This window comes from Panulirus ornatus, chromosome 47 (genome assembly GCF_036320965.1).
Source record: "Panulirus ornatus isolate Po-2019 chromosome 47, ASM3632096v1, whole genome shotgun sequence".
Lineage (NCBI taxonomy): Eukaryota > Metazoa > Arthropoda > Malacostraca > Decapoda > Palinuridae > Panulirus > Panulirus ornatus.
Genome location: NC_092270.1, coordinates 6,324,971 through 6,346,701, shown reverse-complemented (window position 1 = coordinate 6,346,701; position 21,731 = coordinate 6,324,971). Strand labels below are relative to the sequence as shown.

The window sequence follows — 21,731 nt, the reverse complement described above, 5'->3', positions numbered from 1 at the left end:
CCACTCTTTCATACAACTTATCAAGTATACTCAACAAACTTTTTTTTTTTTTTTGCTTTGTCGCTGTCTCCCGCGTTTGCGAGGTAGCGCAAGGAAACAGACGAAAGAAATGGCCCAACCCACCCCCATACACATGTATATACATACGTCCACACACGCAAATATACATACCTACACAGCTTTCCATGGTTTACCCCAGACGCTTCACATGCCTTGATTCAATCCACTGACAGCACGTCAACCCTGGTATACCACAACGCTCCAGTTCACTCTATTCCTTGCCCTCCTTTCACCCTCCTGCATGTTCAGGCCCCGATCACACAAAATCTTTTTCACTCCATCTTTCCACCTCCAATTTGGTCTCCCTCTTCTCGTTCCCTCCACCTCCGACACATATATCCTCTTGGTCAATCTTTCCTCACTCATTCTCTCCATGTGACCAAACCATTTCAAAACACCCTCTTCTGCTCTCTCAACCACGCTCTTTTTATTTCCACACATCTCTCTTACCCTTACGTTACTTACTTGATCAAACCACCTCACACCACACATTGTCCTCAAACATCTCATTTCCAGCACATTCATCCTCCTGCGCACAACTCTATCCATAGTCCACGCCTCGCAACCATACAACATTGTTGGAACCACTATTCCTTCAAACATACCCATTTTTGCTTTCCGAGATAATGTTCTCGACTTCCACACATTCTTCAAGGCTCCCAGAATTTTCGCCCCCTCCCCCACCCTATGATCCACTTCCGCTTCCATGGTTCCATCCGCTGCCAGATCCACTCCCAGATATCTAAAACACTTCACTTCCTCCAGTTTTTCTCCATTCAAACTCACCTCCCAATTGACTTGACCCTCAACCCTACTGTACCTAATAACCTTGCTCTTATTCACATTTACTCTTAACTTTCTTCTTTCACACACTTTACCAAACTCAGTCACCAGCTTCTGCAGTTTCTCACATGAATCAGCCACCAGCGCTGTATCATCAGCGAACAACAACTGACTCACTTCCCAAGCTTCCTCATCCCCAACAGACTTCATCCTTGCCCCTCTTTCCAAAACTCTTGCATTCACCTCCCTAACAACCCCATCCATAAACAAATTAAACAACCATGGAGACATCACACACCCCTGCCACAAACCTACATTCACTGAGAACCAATCACTTTCCTCTCTTCCTACACGTACACATGCCTTACATCCTCGATAAAAACTTTTCACTGCTTCTAACAACTTGCCTCCCACACCATATATTCTTAATACCTTCCACAGAGCATCTCTATCAACTCTATCATATGCCTTCTCCAGATCCATAAATGCTACATACAAATCCATTTGTACCTCTGAAATTTGAATATTAAATTTTGTCCCACTTCCCTTTACAGAATGGTGCTAGATGGGCATTCGGACAATCTCATGCCTCACTCCTCACATTGTCCTCAAACATTTCACATTCAACTCATTCATGCTCCTCCATATATGCCTGATATGTATGGGACTGCTATACCTTCAAACATGCCATTTTTGCCTTCCTAGATAATAGCCAGTCTTTCCACTTATTCCTCGATGCTCCCAGAGTCTTAGACCCCTCACCCACCATACAAATCACTTCTGCTTCTATGTTTCCATTTGTTGCCATGCCCAGCAGACTCCTCACCCACCATGCAAGTCACTTCTGCTTCTATGTTTCCATTTGTTGCCATGCCCAGCTATGTAAAATGCTATCTTGAAATTTTCTCCTTTGTTTTGCTTGTCCAAATCTGATGCCAGTTATTGTTGTCAGAGCATTTAGTTTGTGTTAATGTTATTGGTGTAGAGAGTGAATGTCCTCTGTGTTTTAGAATGGTTGGTGTTTTCTTAGTGAGATAGACAATCCATTCGAGGTGACTGGAGGGTGCAAGATGGATTCATGTATGTCTGGGATTTGATTAAAACAGTGATTGATGACATTTGTGGAGGTGCAGACATTTTTTCTGCTTCACCTGCCTGGTCTTCCACTCCCTGGAAAGTGTATATACCAAAGCTGCAAACCTCACAAAATGTTCCCTCAGAACAATCATGGGCTGCCAAGCAACCACAAACACTCAACATCTTGACAATGAAACAAAGGCCCTCTTAGAACAGTCCCACCCTAACATGCCCAGCACTCTGTTCCGTGCAGCAGCAGCAATAGACCATTCTCATCCAAACCCCTCCATAAGCAACCACCAACACCAAAGTAGAAATAGAAAGCTTACCCTTGCCTCATACTTCAGTAACTTCAGCTCACAGATTCCCCCATCCCCTAAAAATTTAAGAATAGTAGAACATACACATACACACTACAATAAATTGAGAAGCTATAAACACCTGCCCTCCTACTCAAACCAAAATTACACCTGTTAGAAGTTGCACTTTCCCATTTACACTGTGGACATCCATCCCAACTTTGTAGCATTTTCTAAGACTCTTCATGCCCATTATACTGAGCCCTTAATACTCAGTTGCTTTGCACGGAGATGCACACACAGCATCACAACACTTTCATCTTTGGCCCAAACTAGTGGATTTGGCCAGTTTTAGTGCTGCAAGAGCCTCTTATAGTGTAGCACCAGAAACATGAAGAAATGGCCTCAGTTGCTCTCATCCATTCCCTTACTTTAGTGTATAATGCACTGAAACTACAGTACCCTATCCACAACCAGGCTCCAGAGGCTTTTCCATGGCTTTTCTCTGACTGCTTCATATTCCTAGGTTCAGTTCAGTGGTAGAATGTTGCCCCATGTATACCACATCTCCAATTTACTCTATCCCCTGCACCCTCGTGTATGTTCAGACCCCTAGCACTATTAACCTTTTTCACTTGATCCTTCCATATTCAGTTTGGTCTGCCATTCTCCTTGTCTCCACCACTTCTGTTACTTATACCAACATTTTCAATCTTTCAAAGACTGAGTCAGTTTTTCGTTGATTCTTGATGGATGGCAGTCAAGTGAGAATCTACAGATGGTGTATGAAGTTAGGAGGGCAGGAAAGAAGAAAGGTGTGAATAAATGTGAATTAAAGCAAGGTTATTAGATGTACCAGTGATGAGAGACAGGTTATTTGGAGTGTGAGTTTGAAAGGAGAGAACTTAATAGGAATTGAAGTGTTTAATTACCCGAGAGTGGATATAGCTGCAGTGGGAGTAGAAAAGATCCATATGGTGGGTAAGGAGGGGAGCATTGTTCCTGGGCATATTAAGGAATTTGAGGAAAGGTCACTGTCTTTAAGGGCAAAGGTTGGTATGTGATGGTATGATAGTCCAGTTTTTGCTTTTAAGGGCAAAGATTGGTATGTCTGATGGTATGGTCGTCCAGTTAGTGCTGCATGGATATGAGGTATGGTCCTTAAACCATGTAACAGTGGGTGGATGTGTTGGAAATGAAATATATGAAGACAGAGAGAGGTTTAATGACAAGAAGGATGAATGAACGAGATGAAGAGGCTGTGCTGAAATGGTTTAGAGATAGGGAGAAATTGAGAGGAAAGGATGACTAACTGCGCATATATGTCAAATCAAGGAACAAGGAAGATGGGGCACCAAGGTGGAGGTGAGAGGTTGTGCAAAAGTTTTGAAGGTTTCGGGCCTGACTATGCAAGGTAATGAGATGTGCAAGGGAAAAAGCAAGTTGGAGTGATTTGGTATACAGGGGCTGACTTGCTGTTAGTTGGTCGAATCAAGGCATTTGAAGCAGTTGGGGTAAACCACAGAAAAATCTGTGGGGACTTGGTTTTAGATAAGGGGCTTTAGTTTTGGCACATTATGCATGACAGCTTGAGTAGATTGTAGTGAGTGAGGCCAATTCTTCACCTGCTATTGATTTCCCTTTATATTCCCCTTTCAAGTGATTATGTGACATTTCATTTCTCAGGTTATCACTGTCCGTGGGACCAGCTTTGAGGCAACTGGCCTTGAGGGTGGCAGTGCTAGTAGTGAGAATGTTGCTGTTGCTGATCTGCCACTTGATATGTCTGAATTCATTGGCCAGGAATTATCCAAGTCTGATCGCCCAGAACTGACTGCTGCAAAGGTCAGTACTTGGGTGGATTTCCCTACCACCACCAGTGGTTACTTTCTTAAAGTATCTTTTCTTGTAAATTCATACATGGTATGAAATCGTAAAAATTTTGATATTGCATAGATTTAGTTAGAAAGTAATGTTAGTGTAATTGCTACAATGGGCAGATGTGTACATGTTTATAATACTTATGATTTATTCCAGACTGTCATTAGCGGAGGTCGAGGAATGAAGAATGGTGAGAACTTTGAGTTACTGTACAAACTTGCAGACAAACTCAATGCTGCAGTAGGAGCATCAAGGGCAGCAGTTGATGCAGGTTTTGTTCCTAATGATATGCAGGTATAGTTACAGTATTTTATTAGCATTAAGTACAGAATTTCATCAATATATACAGTATCTGTCAACAATTTTTTTTTATTGAACATGATTAACCCTTTCACTGCAGTGTTCTTGTGATTCATCCTCCCCAGTTGAATATTCTCAAATATTGAAAAATTTAAAAGATTCACATTTGCTATTTTGATACCACAATCCTCCAGTTTCCATAAAATATATTCCTGAAAACCCTGTCACATATCAAGGCATCACAAACTGAGCAATTGAAATTCATTTTTATAATGGACTTGTGTGGCTGTAGCAGTTAGCGTTCCTGACTTTGATGCATTCATAGGCTGCCCAGGGGTTGAGTTTGAATCTTGGTTACGGCAGTTGGTACACAGTCAGTTGTTTGAGGTTGGTCAATAAAATGGGTACCTGGCTCAGGCTAGGGTATATATATATATATATTTTATATTTTATTATACTTTGTCGCTGTCTCCCGCGTTTGCGAGGTAGCGCAAGGAAACAGACGAAAGAAATGGCCCAACCCCCCCCCCCCATACACATGTATATACATACGTCCACACACGCAAATATACATACCTACACAGCTTTCCATGGTTTACCCCAGACGCTTCACATGCCTTGATTCAATCCACTGACAGCACGTCAACCCCGGTATACCACATCGCTCCAATTCACTCTATTCCTTGCCCTCCTTTCACCCTCCTGCATGTTCAGGCCCCGATCACACAAAATCTCTTTCACTCCATCTTTCCACCTCCAATTTGGTCTCCCTCTTCTCCTTGTTCCCTCCACCTCCGACACATATATCCTCTTGGTCAATCTTTCCTCACTCATCCTCTCCATGTGCCCAAACCACTTCAAAACACCCTCTTCTGCTCTCTCAACCACGCTCTTTTTATTTCCACACATCTCTCTTACCCTTACGTTACTCACTCGATCAAACCACCTCACACCACACATTGTCCTCAAACATCTCATTTCCAGCACATCCATCCTCCTGCGCACAACTCTATCCATAGCCCACGCCTCGCAACCATACAACATTGTTGGAACCACTATTCCTTCAAACATACCCATTTTTGCTTTCCGAGATAATGTTCTCGACTTCCACACATTCTTCAAGGCCCCCAGAATTTTCGCCACCTCCCCCACCCTATGATCCACTTCCGCTTCCATGGTTCCATCCGCTGCCAGATCCACTCCCAGATATCTAAAACACTTCACTTCCTCCAGTTTTTCTCCATTCCAACTCACCTCCCAATTGACGTGACCCTCAACCCTACTGTACCTAATAACCTTGCTCTTATTCACATTTACTCTTAACTTTCTTCTTCCACACACTTTACCAAACTCAGTCACCAGCTTCTGCAGTTTCTCACATGAATCAGCCACCAGCGCTGTATCATCAGCGAACAACAACTGACTCACTTCCCAAGCTCTCTCATCCCCAACAGACTTCATACTTGCCCCTCTTTCCAAAACTCTTGCATTTACCTCCCTAACAACCCCATCCATATTTGGGTGAGAAGCTGCAGAATCTGGTGACTGAGTTTGGTAAAGTGTGTGAAAGAAGAAAGCTGAGAGCAAATGTGAATAAGAGCAAGGTTAATAGGTACAGTAGGGTTGAGGGACAAGTCAATCAGGAGGTAAGTTTGAATGGAGAAAAACTGGAGGAAGTGAAGTGTTTTAGATGTCTGGGAGTGGATTTGGCAGCGGAAGGAACCATGGAAGCGGAAGTGAATCATAGGGTCGGGGAGGGAGCGAAAGTTCTGGGAGCGTTGAAAAATGTGTGGCAGTTGAGGGAATAATTGGTATACATGGGGTGTTCAGTGTTGTAAATGGAAATGGTGAAGAGCTGGTAGATTTATGTGCTGAAAAAGGACTGATGATTGGGAATACCTGGTTTAAAAAGCGAGATATACATAAGTATACTTATGTAAGTAGGAGAGATGGCCAGAGAGCGTTATTGGATTACGTGTTAATTGACAGGCACGCGAAAGAGAGACTTTTGGATGTTAATGTGCTGAGAGGTGCAACTGGAGGGATGTCTGATCATTATCTTGTGGAGGCTAAGGTGAAGATTTGTATGGGTTTTCAGAAGAGTGAAGGTTGGGGTGAAGAGGGTGGTGAGAGTAAGTGAGCTTGGGAAGGAGACTTGGGTGAGGAAGTACCAGGAGAGACTGGGTACGGAATGGAAAAAGGTGAGAACAATGGAAGTAAGGGGAGTGGGGGAGGAATGGGATGTATTTAGGGAATTGGTGATGGATTGCGCAAAAGATGCTTGTGGCATGAGAAGAGTGGGAGGTGGGTTGATTAGAAAGGGTAGTGAGTGGTGGGATGAAGAAGTAAGAGTATTAGTGAAAGAGAAGAGAGAGGCATTTGGACGATTTTTGCAGGGAAAAAATGAAATTGAGTGGGAGATGTATAAAAGAAAGAGACAGGAGGTCAAGAGAAAGGTGTAAGAGGTGAAAAAAAGGGCAAATGAGAGTTGGGGTGAGAGAGTATCATTAAATTTTAGGGAGAATAAAAAGATGTTCTGGAAGGAGGTAAATAAAGTGCGTAAGACAAGGGAGCAAATGGGAACTTCAGTGAAGGGCGCAAATGGGGAGGTGATAACAAGTAGTGGTGATGTGAGAAGGAGATGGAGTGAGTATTTTGAAGGTTTGTTGAATGTGTTTGATGATAGAGTGGCAGATATAGGGTGTTTTGGTCGAGGTGGTGTGCAAAGTGAGAGGGTTAGGGAAAATGATTTGGTAAACAGAGAAGAGGTAGTAAAAGCTTTGCGGAAGATGAAAGCCGGCAAGGCAGCAGGTTTGGATGGTATTGCAGTGGAATTTATTAAAAAAGGGGGTGACTGTATTGTTGACTGGTTGGTAAGGTTATTTAATGTATGTATGACTCATAGTGAGGTGCCTGAGGATTGGCGGAATGCGTGCATAGTGCCATTGTACAAAGGCAAAGGGGATAAGAGTGAGTGCTCAAATTACAGAGGTATAAGTTTGTTGAGTATTCCTGGTAAATTATATGGGAGGATATTGATTGAGAGGGTGAAGGCATGTACAGAGCATCAGATTGGGGAAGAGCAGTGTGGTCTCAGAAGTGGTAGAGGATGTGTGGATCAGGTGTTTGCTTTGAAGAATGTATGTGAGAAATACTTAGAAAAGCAAATGGATTTGTATGTAGCATTTATGGATCTGGAGAAGGCATATGATAGAGTTGATAGAGATGCTCTGTGGAAGGTATTAAGAATATATGGTGTGGGAGGCAAGTTGTTAGAAGCAGTGAAAAGTTTTTATCGAGGATGTAAGGCATGTGTACGTGTAGGAAGAGAGGAAAGTGATTGGTTCTCAGTGAATGTAGGTTTGCGGCAGGGGTGTGTGATGTCTCCATGGTTGTTTAATTTGTTTATGGATGGGGTTGTTAGGGAGGTGAATGCAAGAGTTTTGGAAAGAGGGGCAAGTATGAAGTCTGTTGGGGATGAGAGAGCTTGGGAAGTGAGTCAGTTGTTGTTCGCTGATGATACAGCGCTGGTGGCTGATTCATGTGAGAAACTGCAGAAGCTGGTGACTGAGTTTGGTAAAGTGTGTGAAAGAAGAAAGTTAAGAGTAAATGTGAATAAGAGCAAGGTTATTAGGTACAGTAGGGTTGAGGGTCAAGTCAATTGGGAGGTGAGTTTGAATGGAGAAAAACTGGAGGAAGTGAAGTGTTTTAGATATCTGGGAGTGGATCTGGCAGCGGATGGAACCATGGAAGCGGAAGTGTATCATAGGGTGGGGGAGGGGGCGAAAATTCTGGGAGCCTTGAAGAATGTGTGGAAGTCGAGAACATTATCTCGGAAAGCAAAAATGGGTATGTTTGAAGGAATAGTGGTTCCAACAATGTTGTATGGTTGCAAGGCGTGGACTATGGATAGAGTTGTGCGCAGGAGGATGGATGTGCTGGAAATGAGATGTTTGAGGACAATGTGTGGTGTGAGGTGGTTTGATCGAGTAAGTAACGTAAGGGTAAGAGAAATGTGTGGAAATAAAAAGAGCGTGGTTGAGAGAGCAGAAGAGGGTGTTTTGAAATGGTTCGGGCACATGCAGAGAATGAGTGAGGAAAGATTGACCAAGAGAATATATGTGTCGGAGGTGGAGGGAACGAGGAGAAGAGGGAGACCAAATTGGAGGTGGAAAGATGGAGTGAAAAAGATTTTGTGTGATCGGGGCCTGAGCATGCAGGAGGGTGAAAGGAGGGCAAGGAATAGAGTGAATTGGAGCGATGTAGTATACCGGGGTTGACGTGCTGTCAGTGGATTGAATCAAGGCATGTGAAGCGTCTGGGGTAAACCATGGAAAGCTGTGTAGGTATGTATATTTGCGTGTGTGGACGTATGTATATACATGTGTATGGGGGTGGGTTGGGCCATTTCTTTCGTCTGTTTCCTTGCGCTACCTCGCAAACGCGGGAGACAGCGACAAAGCAAAAAAAATATATATATATATATATATATATATATATATATATATATAGCGACAAAGTATATAAAAAAAAAAAAAAAAAAAAAAAAAAAAATATATATATATATATATATATACATAAGTATGCACATGTAAGTAGGAGAGATGGCCAGAGAGCGTTATTGGATTACGTGTTAATTGATAGATGCACGAAAGAGAGACTTTGTGGCATGAGAAGTGTGGGAGGTGGGTTGATTAGAAAAGGCAGTGAGTGGTGGAATGAAGAAGTAAGATTATTCGTGAAAGAGAAGAGAGAGGCATTTGAAAGATTTTTGCAGGGAAAAAATGCAAATGAGTGGGAGAGGTATAAAAGAAAGAGGCAGGAGGTCAAGAGAAAGGTGCAAGAGGTGAAAAAGAGGGCAAATAAGAGTTGGGGTGAGAGAGTATCATTAAATTTCAGGGAGAATATAAAGATGTTTTGGAAGGAGGTAAAGTGCGTAGGACGGGGGAGCAGATGGGATCTTCAGTGAAGGGGGCTAATGGGGAGGTGATAAGATAACAAGTAGTGGTGATGTGAGAAGGAGAAGTTTTGTTGAACGTGTTTGATGATAGAATGGCAGATATAGGGTGTTTTGGTTGAGGTGGTGTGCAAAGTGAGAGGGTTAGGGAAAATGATTTGGTAAATAGAGAAGAGGTAGTAAAAGCTTTACGGAATATGAAAGCCAGCAAAGCAGCAGGTTTGGATGGTATTGCAGTGGAATTTATTAAAAAAGGGGGTGACTGTATTGTTAAGGTTATTTAATGTATGTATGATTCATGGTGAGGTGCCTGAGGATTGGCGGAATGCTTGCATAGTGCCATTGTACAAAGGCAAAGGGGATAAGAGTGAGTGCTCAAATTACAGAGGTATAAGTTTGTTGAGTATTCCTGGTAAATTATATGGGAGGGTATTGATTGAGAGGGTGAAGGCGTGTACAGAGCATCAGATTGGGGAAGAGCAGTGTGGTTTCAGAAGTGGTAGAGGGTGTGTGGATCAGGTGTTTGCTTTGAAGAATGTATGTGAGAAATACTTAGAAAAAGAAATGGATTTGTATGTAGCATTTATGGATCTGGAGAAGGCATATGATAGAGTTGATAGAGATGCTTTGTGGAAGTTTTAAGAATATATGGTGTGGGAGGCAAGTTGTTAGAAGCAGTGAAAAGTTTTTATCGAGGACGTAAGGCATGTGTACGTGTAGGAAGAGAGGAAAGTGATTGGTTCTCAGTGAATGTAGGTTTGCGGCAGGGGTGTGTGATGTCTCCATGGTTGTTTAATTTGTTTATGGATGGGGTTGTGAGGGAGGTGAATGCAAGAGTTTTGGAAAGAGGGGCAAGTATGCAGTCTGTTGGGGATGAGAGAGCTTGGGAAGTGAGTCTGTTGTTGTTGGCTGATGGTACAGTGCTAGTGGCTGATTCATGTAAGAAACTGCAGAAGCTGGTGACTGAGTTTGGTAAAGTGTGTGAAAGAAGAAAGTTAACAGTAAATGTGAATAAGAGCAAGGTTATTAGGTACAGTAGGGTTGAGGGTCAAGTCAATTGGGAGGTAAGTTTGAATGGAGAAAAACTGGAGGAAGTAAAGTGTTTTATATATCTGGGAGTGGATCTGGCAGCGGATGGAACCATGGAAGCGGAAGTGAACCGTAGGGTGGGGGAGGGGGTGAAAATTCTGGGAGCCTTGAAGAATGTTTGGAAGTTGAGAACATTATCTCAGAAAGCAAAAATGGGTATGTTTGAAGGAATAGTGGTTCCAACAGTGTTGTATGGTTGCGAGGTGTGGGCTATGGATAGAGTTGTGTGCAGAAGGGTGGATGTACTGGAAATGAGATGTTTGAGGACAATATGTGGTGTGAGGTGGTTTGATCGAGTAAGTAATGTAAGGGTGAGAGATGTGTGGAAATAAAAAGAGCATGGTTGAGAGAGCAGAAGAGGGTGTTTTGAAATGGTTTGGTCACATGGAGAGAATGAGTGAGGAAAGATTGACCAAGAGGATATATGAGTCTGAGGTGGAGGGAACGAGGAGAAGTGGGAGACCAAATTGGAGGTGGAAGGATGGAGTGAAAAAGATTTTGGGTGATCGGGGCCTGAACATGCAGGAGGGTGAAAGGCATGCAAGGAATACAGTGAATTGGAACGATGTGGTATACCGGGGTTGACGTGCTGTCAATGGATTGAACCAGGGAATGTGAAGCGTCTGGGGTAAACCATGGAAAGTGTGTGGGGCCTGGATGTGGAAAGGGAGTTGTGGTTTCAGTGCATTATTACATGACAGCTAGAGACTGAGTGTGAACGAATGGGGCCTTTGGTGTCTTTCCTACCGCTGCCTTGCACACATGAGGGGGGAGGGGGTTGTTGTTCCATGTGTGGCGAGGTGGCGATGGGAACAAATAAAGGCAGACAGTATGAATTATGTACATGTGTATATATGTATATGTCAGTGTGTGTATGTATATACATTGAGATGTATAGGTATGTATATTTGCATGTGTGGATGTGTATGTATATACATGTGTATGTGGGCGGGTTGGGCAATTCTTTCGTCTGTTTCCTTGCGCTACCTCGCTGACGCGGGAGACAGCGACAAAGCAAAATAATATATATATATATTTTCTTTTTCTTTTAAACTATTTGCCATTTCCCGCGTTGGCGAGGTAGCGTTAAGAACAGAGGACTGGGCCTTTTTTGGAATATCCTCACCTGGCCCCCTCTGTTCCTTCTTTTGGAAAATTAAAAAAAAAAACGAGAGGGGAGGATTTCCAGCCCCCCGCTCCCTCCCCTTTTAGTCGCCTTCTACGACACGCAGGGAATACGTGGGAAGTATTCTTAATCCCCTATCCCCAGGGATAATATATATATATATATATATTTTATTTTTTATTATTATTTTGCTTTGTCGCTGTCTCCTGCGTTAGCGAGGTAGTGCAAGGAAACAGACGAAAGAATGGCTCAACCCGCCCACATACACATGTATATACATACACGTCCACACACGCAAATATACATACCTATACATCTCAATGTACATATATATATATACACACACAGACATATACATATATACACATGTACATAATTCATACTGTCTGCCTTTATTTGTTCCCATCGCCACCTCACCACACATGGAATAACATCCCCCTCCCCCCTCATGTGTGCGAGGTAGTGCTACGAAAGACACCAAAGGCCCCATTCGTTCACACTCAGTCTCTAGCTGTCATGTAATAATGCACCGAAACCACAGCTCCCTTTCCACATCCAGGCCCAACACACTTTCCATGGTTTACCCCAGACGCTTCACATTCCCTGGTTCAATCCATTGACAGCACGTCAACCCCGGTATACCACATCGTTCCAATTCACTCTATTCCTTGCACGCCTTTCACCCTCCTGCATGTTCTGTTCAGGCCCCGATCACCCAAAATCTTTTTCACTCCATCCTTCCACCAACAATTTGGTCTCCCACTTCTCCTCGTTCCCTCCACCTCTGACACATATCCTCTTGGTCAATCTTTCCTCACTCATTCTCTCCATGTGACCAAACCATTTCAAAACACCCTCTTCTGTTCTCTCAACCACGCTCTTTTTATTTCCACACATCTCTCTCACCCTTACATTACTTACTCGATCAAACCACCTCACACCACATATTGTCCTCAAACATCTCATTTCCAGCACATCCACCCTCCTGCGCACAACTCTATCCATAGCCCACGCCTCGCAACCATACAACATTGTTGGAACCACTATTCCTTCAAACATACCCATTTTTGCTTTCCGAGATAATGTTCTCGACTTCCAAACATTCTTCAAGGCTCCCAGAATTTTCGCCCCCTCCCCACCCTATGATTCACTTCCGCTTCCATGGTTCCATCCGCTGCCAGATCCACTCCCAGATATCTAAAACACTTTACTTCCTCCAGTTTTTCTCCATTCAAACTTACCTCCCAATTGACTTGACCCTCAACCCTACTGTACCTAATAACCTTGCTCTTATTCACATTTACTCTTAACTTTCTTCTTTCACACACTTTACCAAACTCAGTCACCAGCTTCTGCAGTTTCTTACATGAATCAGCCACCAGCGCTGTATCATCAGCCAACAACAACTGACTCACTTCCCAAGCTCTCTCATCCCCAACAGACTTCATACTTGCCCCTCTTTCCAAAACTCTTGCATTCACCTCCCTAACAACCCCATCCATAAACAAATTAAACAACCATGGAGACATCACACACCCCTGCCGCAAAACAACAACTGACTCACTTCCCAAGCTCTCTCATCCCCAACAGACTTCATACTTGCCCCTCTTTCCAAAACTCTTGCATTCACCTCCCTAACAACCCCATCCATAAACAAATTAAACAACCATGGAGACATCACACACCCCTGCCGCAAACCTACATTCACTGAGAACCAATCACTTTCCTCTCTTCCTACACGCACACATGCCTTACATCCTCGATAAAAACTTTTCACTGCTTCTAACAACTTGCCTCCCACACCATATATTCTTAAAACCTTCCACAGAGCATCTCTATCAACTCTATCATATGCCTTCTCCAGATCCATAAATGCTACATACAAATCCATTTGTTTTTCTAAGTATTTCTCACATACATTCTTCAAAGCAAACACCTGATCCACACATCCTCTACCACTTCTGAAACCACACTGCTCTTCCCCAATCTGATGCTCTGTACACACCTTCACCCTCCCAATCAATACCCTCCCATATAATTTACCAAGAATACTCAACAGACTTATACCTCTGTAATTTGAGCACTCACTCTTATCCCCTTTACCTTCGTACAATGGCACTATGCAAGCATTCCGCCAATCCTCAGGCACCTCACCATGAATCATACATACATTAAATAACCTTACCAACCAGTCAACAATACAGTCACCCCCTTTTTTAATAAATTCCACTGCTGGCTTTCATCTTCCATAAAGCTTTTACTACCTCTTCTCTATTTACCAAATCATTTTCCCTAACCCTGTCCCTTTGCACACCACCTCGACCAAAACACCCTATATCTGCCACTCTATCATCAAACACATTCAACAAACCTTTAAAATACTCACTCCATCTCCTTCTCACATCACTACTACTTGTTATCACCTCCCCATTAGCCCCCTTCACTGAAGTTCCCATTTGCTCCCTTGTCTTGCGCACTTTATTTACATCCTTCCAAAACATCTTTTTATTCTCCCTGAAATTTAATGATACTCTCTCACCCCAACTCTCATTTGCCCTCTTTTATACCTCTTGCACCTTTCTCTTGACCTCCTGCCTCTTTCTTTCATACATCTCCCACTCATTTGCATTTTTTCCCTGCAAAAATCGTTCAAATGCCTCTCTCTTCTCTTTCACTAATAATCTTACTTCTTCATCCCACCACTCACTACCTTTTCTAATCAACCCACCTCCCACGCTTCTCATGCCACAAGCATCTTTTGCGCAAGCCATCACTGCTTCCCTAAATACATCCCATTCCTCCCCCACTCCCCTTACCTCCTTTGTTCTCACCTTTTTCCATTCTGTACTCATTCTCTCCTGGTACTTCCTCACACAAGTCTCCTTCCCAAGCTCACTTACTCTCACCACTCTCTTCACCCCAACATTCTTCTTTTCTGAAAACCCCCACAAATCTTCACCTTCGCCTCCACAAGATAATGATCAGACATCCCTCCAGTTGCACCTCTCAGCACATTAACATCCAAAAGTCTCTCGTGCGTCTATCAATTAACACGTAATCCAATAATGCTCTCTGGCCATCTCTCCTACTTACATACGTATACTTATGTATATCTCGCTTTTTAGACCAGGTATTCCCAATCACCAGTCCTTTTTCAGCACATAAATCTACAAGCTCTTCACCATTTCAATTTACAACACTGAACACTGCATGTATACCAATTATACCCTCAACTGCCACATTACTCACCTTTGCATTCAAATCACCCATCACTATAACCCGGTCTTGTGCATCAAAAACACTAACACACTCATTCAGCTGCTCCGAAACACTTGCCTCATGATCTTTCTTCTCATGCCTAGGTGCATATGCACCAATAATCACCCATCTCTCTCCATCAACTTTCAGTTTTACCCATATCAATCTAGAATTTACTTTCTTACACTCTATCACATACTCCCACAACTCCTGATTCAGGAGTAGTGCTACTCCTTCCCTTGCTCTCGTCCTCTCACTAACCCGACTTTACTCCTAAGACATTCCCAAACCACTCTTCCCCTTTACCCTTTAGCTTCGTTTCACTCAGAGCCCAAACATCCAGGTTCCTTTCCTCAAACATACTACCTATCTCTCCTTTTTTCTCAGCTTGGTTACATCCACACACATTTAGACACCCCAATCTGAGCCTTCGAGGAGGATGAGCACTCCTCGTGTGACTCCTTCTTCTGTTTCCTCTTTTAGAAAGTTAAAATACAAGGAGGGGAGGGTTTCTGGCCCCCCGCTCCCATCCCCTTTAGTCGCCTTCTACGACACGTGAGGAATGCATGGGAAGTATTCTTTCTCCCCTATCTCCTACATATATATATATATATATATATATATATATATATATATATATATATATATTTTTGCTTTGTCGCTGTCTCCCGCGTTTGCGAGGTAGGGCAAGGAAACAGACGAAAGAAATGGCCCAACCCACCCCCATACACATGTATATACATACGTCCACACACACAAATATACATACCTACACAGCTTTCCATGGTTTACCCCAGACACTTCACATGCCCTGATTCAATCCACTGACAGCACGTCAACCCCCGTATACCACATCGATCCAGTTCACTCTATTCCTTGCCCTCCTTTCACCCTCCTGCATGTTCAGGCCCTGATCACACAAAATCTTTTTCACTCCATCTTTCCACCTCCAATTTGGTCTCCCACTTCTCCTCGTTCCCTCCACCTCCGACACATACATCCTCTTGGTCAATCTTTCCTCACTCATTCTCTCCATGTGCCCAAACCATTTCAAAACACCCTCTTCTGCTCTCTCAACCACGCTCTTTTTATTTCCACACATCTCTCTTACCCTTACGTTACTTACTCGATCAAACCACCTCACACCACACATTGTCCTCAAACATCTCATTTCCAGCACATCCATCCTCCTGCGCACAACTCTATCCATAGCCCACGCCTCGCAACCATACAACATTGTTGGAACCACTATTCCTTCAAACATACCCATTTTTGTTTTCCGAGATAATGTTCTCGACTTCCACACATTCTTCAAGGCTCCCAGGATTTTCGTCCCCCTCCCCCACCCTATGATCCACTTCCGCTTCCATGGTTCCATCCGCTGCCAGATCCACTCCCAGATATCTAAAACACTTTACTTCCTCCAGTTTTTCTCCATTCAAACTTACCTCCCAATTGACTTGACCCTCAACCCTACTGTACCTAATTACCTTGCTCTTATTCACATTTACTCTTAACTTTCTTCTTTCACACACTTTACCAAACTCAGTCACCAGCTTCTGCAGTTTCTCATATATATATATATATATATATATATATATATATATATATATATATATATATATATATATATATATATTATATTTTTTATTTTGCTTTGTTGCTGTCTCCCGCGCCTGCGAGGTAGCGCAAGGAAACAGACGAAAGAAATGGCCCAACCCCCACACACATGCACACACACACACACGCAAACATACACACCCACACATCCCAACGTACACACATATATACACACACATGCACATAATTCACACTGTCTGCCCCTACTCACCCCCATCGCCACTCCGTCACACACTGAATAACATCCCCCTCCCCCCTCATGTGCGCGAGGCAGCGCCAGGAAAAGACAACAAAGGCCCCATTCGCTCACACTCAGTCTCCAGCTGTCATATAATAATGCCCGAAACCACAGCTCCCTTTCCACATCCAGGCCCCGCACACTTTCCATGGTTTACCCCAGACGCTTCACATGCCCTGATTCAATCCATTGACAGCACGTCGACCCCAGTATACCACATTGATCCAATTCACTCTATTCCTTGCGCGCCTTTTCACCCTCCTGCATGTTCAGGCCCTGATCACTCAAAATCTTTTTCACTCCATCATTCCACCTCCAATTTGGTCTCCCACTTCTCCTCGTTCCCTCCATCTCTGACACATATATCCTCTTGGTCAATCTTTCCTCACTCATTCTCTCCATGTGCCCAAACTATTTCAAAAAACCCTCTTCTGCTCTCTCAACCACGCTTTTTTTATTTCCACAGATCTCTCTTACCCTTACATTACTTACTCGATCAAACCACCTCACACCACATATTGTCCTCATGCATCTTATTTCCAGCAAATCCACCCTCCTGCGCACAACTCTATCCATAGCCTACGCCTTGCAACCATAAAACATTGTTGGAACCACCATTCCTTCAAACATACCCATTTTTGCTTTCGGAGATAATGTTCTCGACTTCCACACATTCTTCAAGGCTCCCAGGATTTTCGCCCACTCCCCCACCCTATGATTTACTTCCGCTTCCATGGTCCCATCCACTGCCAGATCCACTCCCAGATATCTAAAACACTTTACTTCCTCCAGTTTTTCTCCATTCAAACTTACCTCCCAATTGACTTGACCCTCAACCCTACTGCACCTAATTACCTTGCTCTTATTCACATTTACTCTTAACTTTCTTCTTTCACACTTTTTACCAAACTCTGTCACCAGCTTCTGCAGTTTCTTACATGAATCAGCCACCAGTGCTGTATCATCAGCCAACAACAACTGACTCACTTCCCAAGCTCTCTCATCCCCAACAGACTGCATACTTGCCCCTTTCCAAAACTCTCGCATTCACCTCCCTAACAACCCCATCCATAAACAAATTAAACAACCATGGAGACATCACACACCCCTGCTGCAAACCTACATTCACTGAGAACCAATCACTTTCCTCTCTTCCTACACGTACACATGCCTTACATCCTCGATAAAAACTTTTCACTGCTTCTAACAACTTGCATCTCACACCATATATTCTTAGTACCTTCCACAGAGCATCTCTATCAACTCTATCATATGCCTTCTCCAGATCCATAAATGCTACATACAAATCCATTTGCTTTTCTAAGTATTTCTCACATACCACTTCTGAAACCACATTGCTCTTCCCCAATCTGATGTTCTGTACATGCCTTCACCCTCTCAATCAATACCCTCCCACATAATTTACCAGGAATACTCAACAAACTTATATACCTCTGTAATTTGAGCACTCACTCTTATCCCCTTATATATGTCTGTGTGTGTATATATATGTATACATTGAGATGTATAGGTATGTATATGTGTGTGTGTGGACGTGTATGTATATACATTTGTATGTGGGTGGGTTGGGCCATTCTTTTGTCTGTTTCCTTGTGCTACCTCGCTAACACGGGAGACAGCAACAAAGTATAATAATAATGATAATAATAATCTCTTTCTTTTCTTTCATACTATTTGCCATTTCCCACATTAGCAAGGTAGCGTTAAGAACAGAGGACTGGGCCTTTGAGGGAATATCCTCACCGGGCCCCCTTCTCTGTTCCTTCTTTTGGAAAATTAAAAAAAAAAATGAGAGGGGAGGATTTCCAGCCCCCCGCTCCCTTCCCTTTTAGTCGCCTTCTACAACACGCAGGGAATACGTGGGAAGTATTCTTTCTCCCCTATCCCCAGGGATAAATAATAATAACAATAATAATAATATTTATTTATTTTATTATACATAATTGCTATTTCCAGCATCAGCAAGGTAGCAACAGGAAACAGATGATGAATGGCCCATCCTCTCATATACACGTATATATACATATACGTGCTTATGCATATATACACATGTACTTGATTGCCTTCATCCATTCCTGTTGCTTCTCCTCCCAACAGGAAACAGCATCGCTACCTTCCCCCCTTGCTTCAGTGAGGTAGCGCCAGGAAAACAGACAAAAAGGCATTTGTTCCCACTCAAGTCTCTAGCTGTCATGTTTATTGCACTGGAACCTCAACTGCCTTGTTTAGGGGCTCAGCAAAGATTTGCTTCGGATAGGGCCTTTAATCCTTAGCACACAACCTTTGTTTCTTTTTTTTATTTTATTCTTTCTCCTTCAGGCTTAGCCTTAGGAAGTGGCTTTTTGGAAATAACTTTTAATTGAAGTGCATTTCTCTTTCAGGTTGGGCAGACTGGTAAGATTGTGGCCCCTGAATTGTATATAGCTGTAGGCATCAGTGGAGCAATTCAACACTTGGCTGGAATGAAGGATTCAAAGACTATTGTAGCCATTAACAAGGATCCTGAGGCCCCCATTTTTCAGGTAAGTGCCACAGTGTACTTTTAAGGATTTGGTCAGTTGATAGTTGTAGCAGAGTTCAGTGAACTAGTTTATCAATTTTATGACGTGATATTTGTAATTATAGTATTGATAAAAACTTTGGGATAGGAGGGAGACAGGTAGTTGTGCATACTCTTGGTGTCTCTTAAGGATTAGTTGTATTATGGTTGCATTGTTTTATGACTTACGGTTTTTCTTATTCTTCACAGCAAGTATACTAAGTCTTCTCCACCTCTCCATCCTGCATTATTAACCCTCAAAGGTTTTCAGTTGGGCCGGAGTCAAAATCTTTAAAAAACCAGTCAGTCCAGTGGATTGCAGGAATGACAGAGAACCAGTGTTTCACAAAACCCGGCTGGTGTGGATGGAATATCAATCTTGCATGAACCATGTTGGCAGTGCAGCCCTGGGATAGCAGAGGCATGCACAGATGTCAAGAGAGAGGTCTCCAAAGTATTAATTTATGCCTAGTTCTTCAAATTCCCCTCAGTTGTTAGTACCTTACTAGGTTTGCTAGCAAGCACAACATCCGACACTAACGACATTATATATAGGGGAGAAAGAATACTTCCCATGTATTCCCTGCATTTCGTAGAAAGCGACTAAAGGGGGAGGGAGCGGGTAGGCTGGAAATCCTCCCCTCTCGTTTTCTACTTTTCCAAAAAAAGAAACAGAGAAGGGGGCCAAGTAAGGATATTTCCTCAAATGCTCGGTCCTCTGTTCTTAATGCTACCTCACAAATGTGGGTTTGGATGGTATTGCAGTGTAATTTATTAAAAGGGGGTGACTGTATTGTTGACTAGTTGGTAAGGTTATTTAATGTATGTATGACTCATGGTGAGGTGCCTGAGGCTTGGCAAAATTGAGTGCTCAAAATAGAGGTATAAGTTTGTTGAGTATTCCTGGGAAATTATATGGGAGGGTATTGATTGAGAGGGTGAAGGCATGTACAGAGCATCAGATTGGGGAAGAGCAGTGTGGTTTCAGAAGTGGTAGAGGATGTGTGGATCAGGTGTTTGCTTTGAAAAATGTATAGAAGAAATACTTAGAAAAGCAAATGGATTTGTATGTAGCATTTTGATAGAGATGCTCTGTGGAAGGTATTAAGAATATAAAGTGTGGGAGGCAAGTTGTTAGAAGCAGTGAAAAGTTTGTATCGAGGATGTAAGGCATGTGTATGTGTAGGAAGAAAGGAAAGTGATTGGTTCTCAGTGAATGTTGGTTTGCGGCAGGGGTGTGTGATGTTTCCATGGTTGTTTAATTTATGGATGGGGTTGTTTGGGAGGTGAATGCAAGAGTTTTGGAGAGAGGGGCTAGTGTGCAGTCTATTGTGGATGAGAGAGCTTGGGAAGTGAGTCAGTTGTTCGCTGATAATACAGCGCTGGTGGCTGATTCGGGTTAGTAACTGCAGAATCTGGTGACTGAGTTTAGTAAAGTGTGTGAAAGATGAAATCTGAGAGTAAATGTGAATAAGTGCAAGGTAATTAGGTACAGTAGGGTTGATGGACAAGTCAATTGGGAGGTAAGTTTGAATGGAGAAAAACTGGAAGTGAAGTGTTTTAGATATCTGGGAGTGGATCTGGCAGCGGATGGAACCATGGAAGCGGAAGTGGATCATAGGGTGGGGGAGGGGGCAAAAGTTCTGGGAGCGTTGAAGAATGTGTGGAAGTCGAGAACCTTATCTGGGAAAGCAAAAATGGGTGGAGGAGGGTGGATGTGCTGGAAATGAGATGTTTGAGGACAATATGTGGTGTGAGGTGATTTGATCGAGTAAGTAATGAAAGGGTAAGAGAGATGTGTGGTGGTAAAAAGAGTGTGGTTGAGAGAGCAGGATAGGGTGTTTTGGAATGGTTTGGTCACATGGAAAGAATGAGTGAGGAAAGATTGATAAAGAGAAGTGGGAGACCAAATTGGAGGTGGAAAGATGGAGTGAAGAAGATTTTGAGTGATCGGGGCCTGAACATGCAGGAGGGTGAAAGGTGTTTAAGGAATAGAGTGAATTGGAATGGTGTGGTAATCCGGGGTCGACGTGCTGTCAATGGAAACAGAAACCACAGCTCCCTTTCCACATACAGGCCCCACAAAATTTTCCATGGTTTACCCCAGACGCTTCACATGCCCTGGTCCAATCCAATGACAGCATGTCGACCCTGGTATACCACATCATTCCAGTTCACTCTATTCCTTGCATGCCTTTCACCCTTCTGCATGTTCAGGCCCTGATTGCTCAAAATCTTTTTCACTTCATCTTTCCACCTCCAATTTGGAGCCTGGATGTAGAAAGGGGGCCTTGGTTTCAGTGTATTGTACATGACAGTTAGAGACTGAGTGTGAATGAATGTGGCCTTTGTTGTCTTTTCCTAGCGCTACCTTGCACACATTTAGGGGGAGGGGGTTGTCATTTTATGTGTGGCGGGGTGGCGATGGGAATGAATAAGGGCAGACAGTATGAATTACATCCCTGGGGATAGGGGAGAAAGAA

General features: G+C 43.1%; 1 protein-coding gene across 1 annotated transcript in view; it reads left to right on the top strand.

Annotated features, from left to right (window-relative positions):
- Positions 1-21,731, top strand: part of wal (electron transfer flavoprotein subunit alpha wal) — a 40,035-nt gene that overhangs the window by 15,114 nt on the left and 3,190 nt on the right. Inside the window, exons 6-8 of the mRNA XM_071689581.1 lie at positions 3,906-4,064; positions 4,257-4,394; positions 19,091-19,231. Coding sequence (XP_071545682.1) covers positions 3,906-4,064; positions 4,257-4,394; positions 19,091-19,231 — 438 coding nt within the window. The remainder of the gene's footprint in view (positions 1-3,905; positions 4,065-4,256; positions 4,395-19,090; positions 19,232-21,731) is intronic.